The sequence below is a fragment of the Poecilia reticulata genome, chromosome 18 (assembly GCF_904066995.2).
Source record: "Poecilia reticulata chromosome 18, P_reticulata-male-v2, whole genome shotgun sequence".
Taxonomy (NCBI): Eukaryota; Metazoa; Chordata; class Actinopteri; order Cyprinodontiformes; family Poeciliidae; genus Poecilia; species Poecilia reticulata.
Genome location: NC_088847.1, coordinates 11,025,560 through 11,037,179, shown reverse-complemented (window position 1 = coordinate 11,037,179; position 11,620 = coordinate 11,025,560). Strand labels below are relative to the sequence as shown.

The 11,620-nt window shown below is 40.6% G+C and overlaps 1 protein-coding gene across 2 annotated transcripts; it reads right to left on the bottom strand.

Annotated features, from left to right (window-relative positions):
- Positions 1 to 6,545: 6,545 nt before the first annotated feature.
- Positions 6,546 to 10,240, bottom strand: nicol1 (NELL2 interacting cell ontogeny regulator 1). Of its 2 annotated transcripts, none has more exons than XM_008427971.3 (4): positions 10,118 to 10,240; positions 9,743 to 9,878; positions 9,116 to 9,204; positions 6,546 to 7,505 (listed from the first exon to the last, which is right to left on the bottom strand). In XM_008427971.3, the coding sequence occupies exons 2-4, from the start codon at positions 9,855 to 9,857 to the stop codon at positions 7,434 to 7,436; spliced, it is 276 nt and encodes a 91-aa protein (XP_008426193.1). In that variant the 5' UTR covers positions 9,858 to 9,878; positions 10,118 to 10,240; the 3' UTR covers positions 6,546 to 7,433. The 2 variants fall into 2 exon arrangements, with proteins under 2 accessions (XP_008426193.1, XP_008426194.1); XM_008427972.3 differs by having other exon boundaries at positions 10,154 to 10,225.
- Positions 10,241 to 11,620: the final 1,380 nt, after the last annotated feature.

Sequence of the window (11,620 nt, the reverse complement as noted above, 5' to 3'; positions counted from 1 at the left end):
ACAAATTACTTGATAATTATATTGATATATGTTCAATAAACTTGACAGTACCTGAATTAATTTAATAGATTTATGTATCTATATTATCTACAACTGTCAACAATTTTCTAAACTACATCAGTAATTAACTGTAGGTCTTTAAAAATTTAAACCTTTTCAAAGTCATGATTTATTCAATCTGTCAGCTGTACTCATCAGTGGGCGGGTCTAACACTACAGTGGACAATGAGATTGGTCTGCAGTAAAACTGCTGTGCAGGTCAACCAATCAGATGTTTGGCTCCGTTTGATGAGACGGGCTGTCACTTGTGATGATTTCCTGATGGACCCTATCAGAAAATACGAAATAAATCAATAAAATGGCAAGTTTAACACACAATAAATTACATCTTAAATAATAGTTTACATATTCATATAAAAATATCAATATGTTTATTTTTTCCATATTTATTCAGTTTAATATAAAACTGAATAAAACGGTTCAGTAATTTACTTTAAATTACAAAAATAAATATTTTTTTGTAAATGAAAAGTAAATTTGTATTTATTTTTGTTAAATAAAAATGTTATAAATCTTTAATGATTTTTTGGGGGGATAAATGCTTGGCATTTAAGTTAGAAAAGTATAAGCTTTGCAGTATTTATGTATTTAGTTTTTTTTTTTTTTTACTTTATTTTTGCAAGACATCCTCTTGCAGCTATGTTATTTATTTTATGAAATGGGAAGAAGTCAACAATATCAGTTTAATAAGTACTGATCAATACACGGACAGAAAATAATAGATTCTATAAACACAAATGATGCTGTTTTACAGAATCTAAATTTACAGCAGAATAACTAATCCCAGATTTGACCAACAGAGCTTTTGCTTCAGTCCTGGGTGTTTCTGCTTCCTGTCGCCCTCCCAGGTCATTCTGCCCTGGGCGTAAAGCCCCGTCGCTGCGGAATCAGAGGCTGACGTTTTATGGGATGCAGACACGAGGCGAGCTGCATCACAGCCGGATCGACTGCAGACCACTCGAAACAAGAAATGTTTTACACAGTCAGCGTTCTTTTACAGGAACTGAAATACAGATGAAACATTCTTGTTTTGCGTTACCCACAGCTGCCCTTGTGTGATTTCTTTAAATTCATATCAGAGCAGGAGTTGTCCACAGAACGAGCCCCAAGGAGGCTGGCTGTGCGAGCCAGACTCACAATGGGGCTGTGAGTGACAGCTCTGCTGCACTGCAGTGATCCCTCCGTCTCTCCAGCCCGCCGCGCCACCCTGCTTCTGCCAGAAATCTCTCCCTACACGGAGATTATCTTCGCCTTGCTACCCCATCCATTAATATCTATTCAACATTGGTTGCGAATTAATAGCCTGCAGCTTTTTTTTTTTTCTTTTTTTTTGAGGCGGCGGTGGTTGGGTTGATGATGATGCCGGAGCTGCTCCTTTGTTGTCTCCCGTCTCATGCTTGGCGGTGTTTAACCGTTACCGGTGCAGCTCACTTGGACAAATCATTAATATTGCATTGATTGTTTTTCGATTACTGAAGTTGTTTATTGATCTGAATTCACGTTTACATCAATTTATGACGCACGCATAGAGATAAAACGTCAAGGAAGAGGACTGGAAAACCGAAAGGCTTGCTGGTTTGCGTAAAGTCAAAGTGCAGATCTCCCTGTGCGATTCTGCCCTCTGTCTGCAGCATTTAAAGTGGAACTGCGGATCTCCTCGCAGCCTAATAAAGCAGAACTAGTTTGAACTGGATCAGAACTGGTTTTCTATTGATGAGGCTGCATCTTTCTCTCCGCCTCTTCCTCCTCCTCCTCCTCCTCCTCCTCCTCCTCCTCCTCCTCCTCCTCCTCCTCCTCCTCCTCCTCCTCCTCCTCCTCCTCCTCCTCCTCCTCCTCATCTGTGAGCAGCAGGAGGAAGAGGAGGAGAAGGCTCAGGCAGACATCCTGCAGAAATCCTCATACCGTTGACTCAGCGTGAACATTTTCTTCTCTAAAAAAATACCTAAGAAGATGTTCTTTTTTTTTTTTCATTAGATTGGCACATCATCTACAGCGGATTCGGCTGGCTGCAGGACGCTCTGAGCATGCTCAGTGGTGCCTGCCCGGTTGGAGTGGTGCCTTTATGTGCTGCCAGTAATGTAGGGACACGAGGCTAGTGTGCATGATGGATGGGAAGGTTGTAAACACTCCTAGTGATGACACAATAAATGTTACATTTAATTTCATAACTGTAATTTTTGCCACTCACTCCAGCTGTATGCCTTGATTGCAGAGAGAAAGAAATATTCCCTTAAAATCGACTTTATTCTTTGAGATTAAAGTCGGTTTTTGATGTCAAACCAAAACTTTTAAATCAACAAATATCCTGCCAGTTATTCACAGCAGGGAACATACGCATTGGACACATCTGATTACATGTAATTCACCCCACATGTCTGTTATAATCCAGGTAATCCATGCATACACAGGAATGGAAAAATAATCCTTCAGTTACCTGGAATAACAAGGGAAGATATTGAATAAGTTTTGAATGTAAGTTTTTTCAATACTTGGTAGGAAAGTTTGTTTTGATAGCTTTAAGACATCTCCTGTTTGGAAGAACTAGTTTTACAAATGACTCAGGTGAAGTCCTGACCCATTTTGACCCACAGTTAGCCTTCATATCTTGAAGGTTTTGGAAGTGTCTTCTATAAACTCTGATCTTAGATCTCTGATGGGTTCAAGCCGTCTGATCAGTGCTTTTCTCCTGAAGTGAAACTTAAGAATTCATGGATTGTTTACGTTTTTTTTTGGGGGGGGGGGGGGGGGGGGGGGGTTCCATATTTGCAGTAATAAGTAAAAAATATAAATCCTACAATGCGTGCCGTGGCTTGTTGTGCGACAGCCGTACTTTGGGCTTGTTTGAGTCTGAGTCCCTGTTAGTCGCGAGTCGGAAGATGAAGTTGGGAAGCCACTGATTCAGCTGACATTTAGGTGACGTATTTCACAGGAAGTTACAGAGATCTGATGCATGTTTGAAGTAAAAACAAAAGCTTAGCAGGTTGTGAATCATTTAAGCTCAAGCAAAGTGGGGGTCTCTGCTAACGACATATTTGGGTTTCCTCAGCTGACTGATTTCAGGATGACAGGAAAATCCTTTTCCACTTCACGTTATTTATGTTAGAAGTGGAAGTTGTGAGGGTTTTCAGAGGAGCGTTGTGAATTACACTCAGCATATGAAGTTTTCCAAACTTCTTTAATGAAAAAAACTCAGAGAAAACTCTCAGCTGCTATCTTTTAGTGTAAACATAGACATCCGAATTAAGGAGTTTTGTATGACCATCGTCCCAAACCCGTTAAAAAAATTAATTGCTTTACTTTTTGCAGATGATGTAGTTCTGTTCACAGCTGGGATGAGAGTCTGAGTGTCTTTGACTCAATGCGAGGAACGTAAGTATCTCTGCAGGAGGAATGGCAGAATGGAGGAGATTGGTGGACCATTTGGACTCTTGTTGGCTGTAATTTGTCACTACTTGATGAAGGAAAGTTGAGATAAAAATGGAAGTTGTCTATTTACCGGCCTGTCTAGGTTCTAACCCTCATGTGGTCACGATGTTCTGGATCAAGACCGACAGAAACGAGTTTCCCCTGTAAGGTGGGGTGAGAGTAGAGCTGCTGCTTCTCTGTTGATGTGGCTCCAATATCAGGCCAGAAAATCTCCTGGCCGCATCCCACTTAGAGGAGACCGAGGAAGATCCAGAAGTCTTTGGAGGGACTTTACTGTCCTTATGGCCCGTTGAATCCCCCATGAAGGGTGTGGCTGGTTAGAGGTAAATCTGGGCCTCTCTTCTGCATCCGTTACCTCAGCAACCCAATCTCAGATTAGTGGAAAACAACCAGTGGGATAGATGGACTCCAATATGTGTATGAATTAGCAGAGCAGCTGTGTGAAAGCCAAAAGAACTGAATAATGATGCTGGTAAGATGAGTGGGTGTAGTTGGGGAAGCTGCCTAAGGAACCAAACACACACAGCGTCTCCACTCAGGACGGCTGTAGAGGTTGATGTTTTTATTAAATAGAGATTTAAAACTGCTTCAGAGTTTGAGTGTGTGCATGCCGGGGCGTAAGCCCTGTAATAGACTGCTGTCCTGTTCAGAGTGTACCAAGAAAATATGTTTTGGCTGTTTTTCGCCTTCTTGTGACAATGCCTCACAGCGTTAATTCATTTATCCATTTATTCGTCACATCTACAAGGAAAACACATCTGAGGGTCGTAAATGTGAAAAGTTGAGCAGGTTGGTTGTGCTCACAAAGAACGCCGACGATGTGTGATGGTATTTTCCTATTAGCCTCGTCGTCTTGATTGAAGTGCAGAGGAAAATACAAAGCTGACATTCTGCAACCAGTGGCAATCCCATATCTTAGATCTGCCCTTCGAGATGTCAGCGCCCCCCACAGAGCGGGTTTTTATCAGAGACGCCCTCGGCGTGTTGGAACGGAAAAACTAAATGGCTGCCTGCGGCTCAGTTGTGAACATACTGTTTAAGCTGGAGGGCAGAGCCGGCCCAAGGTGCATGAGAGTTGTTTAGGGAGAGAGCACCGGACGGATGCAAGAGTCACAGCTTTAACATTAAAGTGATAATCTATGTTTGGTGACGCAGTTCAGGATCATCACCCGGTTGTGATGTACACTCATAGTTTCTTTCATTTATCAGTTTTTTATTACTCGGGCTGGAAAGAAATGGAAAAAAAAAAACTTAATTGGGGTGCAGCTGATTTTTTTTGTTGTTGTTTAGCATTCAGACCCTGACACTTTGATGCCCTGGGGAAGTGCCTTAAACTTGGTCTTACCTAAATAATTAGTTGAAATCTAAATAATGAGGCCCATAAAGTGCTTTCTAATGACCATTTCTGCAGTTATATTCTGAGCTTAACAACTCGGTTTGTCCCGCTCAGTGGCTCCCTGGGTTTCCCTGGAGAAGCTCTGCAACAGAACAATGAGTGGACGCCTCTGTGGTTCGGTGAGAGCCGTCCCGCACCGAGATGAAGGGTGGATTAAAAGGGACTGGAAGTATTGAGGATTTTCCTCCGGAGACTTTCTGACAGCTGGTTGTCGACGCAGTCAGATTCTCCAGGAGAAGATGAAAGAGAAGTTGGATTGGGGGAAGAAGTTACCGAGTTTAAACCCCCATCTGCCCCGGCAGGCTGGAGCTGCCTCAGCAGGAGCAGCAGAGGAGCCTGCCAGGTCACTGCAGGCTCCTCACCGGCCGGCGGGGCTCCTCGGCGTCTCCCTGCCTGTATCTGTTCACAGAGTCTCGCCCTGGCTGCTTTCGGAGCCAGCTTCCACACACCAGGAAGCAAGAGAGTGGCGCAGTGCTGCGACACAGCTGCCCGCCTGTCTGGACTCGGAGCGCCTCCTGCTGGTGCAGATAAGAGCCTAACAGCAGTGATGGATCACGTTTTCTGTTTTCCTTCTCCTCCTGGTGGTAATCACGGCTGTAAATAACTTTTAAAAAAAAAGGATGTTTGTATGTGTGTCTAGGCAGAGATGAGGTAAGCAGAACCAGCGTTATGTTAGAGCTTTACTTTTGTTGCCTCACAGGACAAATAAACCCAGAACTAAAGTGCGCCAGGGTTCAGAATGTTGCTCTAAAACATTTTTTATTTGTTTGGAGGAAAGGCAAAAGAAATCCTCAACTTTCTTCATATTGCTCCTTTGACTTATTTTTCATGTTATAACCACAAACGTCAATGTAATTAACTAGAGTTATGGGGTACTAACATGAAGTGGGTCATAATTCTAAATCAGAAATGTGTGACATTCATATGTTTGGAACCATCTCCACCCCGATACCCCTAAATAAAACCCAGCGTGAGCGATTCTGTTTCCTCTTCCTTAGTTATTGTAACGTCTTCTGGTCGAGAAGAAGTTAATCCTGGATATGAAACTATGTTCCCACACAAACATCAACGTGGCTCTCAAAGCTGCAGTTATTTATATTGCTTGTACCTTTTTCCTTCCACTCAACTTTCTATTAAGATGCTTGAAAACAGCACTCTGATTCTTGAAGGTGTCAGCAACCGTCTTCTCCAGGTTTGAGTAGGCCACAACTTTTTCCTGAGATCACATTTTGTATCGATAGTTTGGAATATTCAAACCTTCAGAGAAGCATTTTGGGTTTGTCATGATTAATTAACAGGTATAAAGTCTTAAAACGCACCATTCTGCGTGTGATGACTATGAGTTTTTTAATTGAAGTGAATTTATTTTTTTTCTGATATATTAAAACGCACCTGTGTAAAGCAGGACGTGAATTTGGTGATGCTAACTGCAGGAAATACTTGATGAACAGCAAAAAGCTTTTGGTTTATTTCACTATCTAATCATACTTTTTGTTTGTTTAAAGCATTTGCTGCACCACAGCTGCTTCCTTTTCCAGTGGCACTTAAATAAATTGTTGCGTTTATTCATTAAAGCAGTCACAAATCTATACTTTCTCTCTTCTATTACAGGTCACCCCCCCCTCTCCCGCAAAACAAAGAAAAAGAAAAAGGAGCAAAGACAGTTGTTTGGTGAATTTATTTATAGGTACAACATTAACACTGTAAGTGGAGCCTCTCGTGACTTGCAAAGTACATTGTTAATGAAACGGTAAGACGGTTCTCTGTTCCCTGCTGCAGTTCTCTTCATCCCCTCCTCCGCCTCCCTGCTGACGCCGCAGCTCATCCGATCCCGCCCGCCTCATCACTTTTTCCTGCAGACGCCTCGAAATCGGGGCCGAGCGCCGCAGACGTACGCCGAAGCGCGTTCACACCGTTTGCACACACCGACCTTTACCACGTGAAACGAAAGTGCTATAAATTCATGCTACAGTGCTGTGCTAAACCAAGACCTACGAGTGTTCTTGCTAAAAGTACCTTCACAGAAACAAAAACGTCTCCACGGCTGACCGTGGAGGAAACAGAACTTTCCGTTGTAAGTGACCCATCCGCTCCCACAGGCTCCGAGTCGGCTAATTACAATTATTTAAATTACAGTCAGATTGTTCTCGTCTTAAATTACTATGTCAAACTGCCGTTAATGTGAGCAGTTAAATAAACTCTGATGCTACAGTTCGAAGTGTAAACAGTGACCTCATACAACACAATCATATACAGGTGCATCCTACTGCGTCTACGTTTTACAGTCAGTTACTAGAAAGTAGAAAAACGTGTTTATGCTTCGACGAGGGAAATTCAGAGATGTGGGGATTCTCAGACGTCAGCGTCTTAAATGAGGCAAAAAAAAAAAAAAACAACAAACAAAACAAAAAAAAAACAATGACGCCCCCTGTGGTGGAAATCAGAGCTGCACCCAAATGTGATGGAAACAAATCATATAAAGTGCCTGTCGTTCAGAGAAGTTCAGATGGGAGTTTCTGTACACGTTGTAGAGGTTGGAGACGGAGCGTTGTCAGCGCAGCGTGGTGGTGGGCATGCAGTCGCACAGAGCCCTCCTCTCGGCCCGCAGCACCAGCGTCTCCGTCTGCAACAGGAAGCAGTCCAGTGTGAGAGACGTCAGGTATCTAATTTGCCTTCAGACGACATCTCGTTTTAAAGACCGCCCAAAGAAAAACAGTTCTGGTGAGAAGTTTCCATAAACTCATTATCTGAATTAGTCTTTGTCCTAATTTGGACATTTTAATTATGCGATTCCAATTTTTCAGCGGTGGATTGCTTATTAATCTGCACAGATGCAACATTAAAAAGCCAAGAATAATGGATATTTTCTGATTTGAGTTCTAACAACTAATTAGGGGTGAGCAATAGTTTTATCGCGACATTTTGTGGTATTGTGATAACAAAAGTGACAATAAGATCTAGTTATTGCTTTTCTTTTAATTAACTATATGGTTGTGACTGCATGGCACAACAATTATAGCACCACAAGCACAAATCCTGCTCTTGAAAAACATCCATTTGTAATACGGTTCTTTATGACACCACTTGGATACAAAAAGTGTGATTTAAATCACTAAACTGCACATGCCAACTGCATTTGATCATATTTTCAAATTTATTGGTATCTTTTGGTGCTTTCAGAAAATAGTAAAAATAACAAAATTAACTAATATGGACAGATTTTTTTAAGCATAATTAATTGCATGAGAACGATAAATCAAAATGATCAAGAAATGTGTCTCAATAAAAGATAAATGATATGAAAGTCAGATTGGATTTATCAAACTCAAGAGGAAACAATGATCATTTATTTGGGCTTTTAGTGAATTAATATGTCAGTTAGTTTCAGTATTTGCTGGATTAAATATATTCTAACAATCTGAGTCATGAAGCTTTAAATGTCTGTTTTCCTCAGATTATATTTTTTTGGAAAGGGAGTCGTGAATGTGAGCATCCCAGGTTAGCTTGAGCTACTCACTGAAAAGTGACAGCAGCTCCACTGGTTGTACCTGTTATAATGCCTAATTCATTTATTTTAAAGATCAATATTATCTCTCTTGTAGCTAACATGAAGCACACCCACTGGCCTTCGGTGTTGTGAAAAAGTCTTTGCCCTTTTCCCAGATTTCTCCTGTTTTCTTTTTTTGTCAAACGTAAATGGTTTGGATCATCTGAGTAGACACAAAAAGCCACTTTTAAATAATGATTTCATTTATTAAGAGATGGGGGGGGGGGGGGGGAAGCTACCCAATCCAAACTGGCCTTTTGTGAAAATATAATTGTCTTCCATGTGATCAGACACAGTTTTGGTTAAATCTGTCAACACCCAGGTCTGACAGGTAAAACCAAGTAATCATGTAGAACCCGTCTGACAACACGAAGCAGGCTTAAAGGATCTCAAAAATGAGTGAACCAAACTAAATTCGATTTGTAATTCTGATATTAAAATCAGCTTGACGAGCAAAAGCATGATAAATCTTTAAGACGAAAAACTGTTTTTCACTGCAAAGTGCCTTATTTTGATTCATAAACTGACCCTATAAACTCTCCAGACGGTTGTTAAAATTTAACACTTTCAGCAGGAATTCGGTCAAGAGCTCTACTTAAAACACCCACAAGGTTAAGCAAAAAAAGATTTAGAAAAAGATGATGATCATGCTCTAATATTCTGAGCGGATTAAAAGTTTCCCTGACCCTGGCATCAAGGTTAAAAGCCGTCTTCTTCAGATCTTGCAGCGCCCTCTGCATGAACTCAAAGGCATGGCAGTCAACGCATGGACGACCTGCAAGCACAGTGTTAAGAAATGGAACAAGTTTAGCTTCTTTTTTTAAATTATTATTATTTATTCATCTATATCAACAGGCGTAAGTAATGTTAGTACAGAATAAGGTCAGCAGGTCCAATATGAGACAAAGCAGTGATCTAATAAACTGCAACAGGGGGGCACATTTAACGGGAAATGGACACAAATTTTAAATTGTACTGAATAAAAAAAAAAACTGGTTCGAAAATATTGGCTAGTTATTACTAAAAGTGTTCAGCCTTTGTCTTGAATTCAGCTTCCATCTTCACGCGGAGCTACAACCATTATTAATTGTATGTTTGTTTGTGTTTTTGTCATCTTTGGTTTTATTTTAAAACCCTCGGGAGATAAAATGATCGCATTCACTACAAAGAATGACCCATAATTTCCACCGTGGGCTCCCCGTGGGATGCGGAATCATTAGCGGGAGGAAAAACATCACGAAAGGCAGACATTGTTTACACCTCTTTCAGCGTTTCACATTTTATTTTTATTAATTTTTTTAAAATCCGCCTACTTTCGGCAGGGATCACGGTCCCCGTCTCCTGATCCGCCTCAGCGGCTCCGACACAGACGAGCTGGACCGCCAGCAGAACCAGCGCTACCTGCACATATGATCCACTGGACGCCATGGCGATGGTCCGGTCAGCCTCCTGTTATTTATAGATTAGATGGTGGAAGAAAAAAAAAACATTTCAGATGAAAAGGCTACGGAGAGCGTAATAAAAAAAATAAAAAATAAAAAAAAAAGGCCGCCAGTAAATTAAATCACAAAAATATTACGGGCTTTGTTGATCAAATTTTACACGTTGAGTTCACAGAACACCGCCTTTATAAATGCGCTATATACAGAATTATTGCGGCGTACTGCGCAGTTTTTATATTTAATTACCTTCAATGAGCCGAGGATGCTTTTTTTTTTACCCACCAGATCAGCCTTAAAATGCCCACCGAGCAATGATTTACATAGATCAGCGAAGTGCGCATGCGCCGAAGGATACCTGACAACAGCTTTTGCAGAACAGAGTTAAAACTTCCGGTGGCAGTATTCAAAATAAAGCCTTGTGCAAATAGGGGGGGGGGATTGGGAAGTATGTTGTGCGTCAGTCAAATCAAATTATACATTTGTGAAATTCTGCTTATTCTTATATATTAATTATATACAAATAAAAATTATATATAATTAATATATCATTATATTGTATACTATAATTACAACAAATTTAGATAGAATTTGACTTTTGTGCCTTGTTCTAAAACACTTTGTGATTTATATCCTCCTGACTACCAGTAGTTCATTTTTGTCCTCTGTAGAGGACATTTCTAAACGTGAATATCTCCCACCCCCTGCATTCTACTGAATTAATTCCTTTTGGTATCTGGAGAGGACATTTAGGGCTTTTCAATACCACATGTAAAGGGGTGGGACTTTTGTACGTACCTTTTTCTAATTCATAAAAATGGCATTTATCAGTAATAACACATTTTATGGGAAGAGACAAAGTAAGTGCATAAAACCTTTTATTACCTTACAAAGACTGGGATTTTTTAAAAAAAGGTGATTGAACAATATTTCATTTTCTTGGTAGTCAGGAGGATATCTTGAAAGGTGCTATATATTGGTATTTTTGTTATAAACTGACACAAAATCACAACTATATGCGAAGTATAAAGAAGACTATTCATTGATACATTTTATTTAAATATTTGCAGCAAAAAACCTAAAATGTGCACAATTATTACACAAGTTGAAGTTTTCAGGATTCATTTTATTGTTGAACAGCTACAGCGCTCTCGGTCAATCCACCTCTTAAACCTGAATATAGAAGAAAGTTTAAAGTGAGATTTTGGCTTTTTTAGGACATCTATGTGTGCACGATTATTGGGTAACTATTGGTGTGCAGAATTGTTATTCTGCAACTGTATTCAAACTGAAAATGTTCCCATCTCAGTTGTTTATTGTCATCCGTTAAAGTGAGAGACATACAACTCTAAACTGACAAATATTTCTGACATTTAAAAAAGAAACCGACAGACTTCCAATCATGGAGTCGATTTGTCGGTTTCTGTTGACGATCAACTTCATTATTTCATCTTCAAGGCCTGTACTGGGCCTTGAAGTACATAGTACTCCACATCGTCCTGCATAATAATCATGGTCTTCTTGAAAGATGCAGACTCCTTCCTGAAAAAAAGTGTCTTCTAAAAACTGGCAGCAGGTTTTGGGAGTTGATTTTGAGTCCATCTTCAACCCGAAAAGGTCCAACTAGCTCATCTTTTGTAATGCCCGCCCATACCGGTACCCCGCCTCCACCTTGCTGGTGTCTGATGCTAAGTGGAGCTGCCTGATAATTATGCACACCTTGATATGGGGCGTTGATCTCCTTAGGCCCCG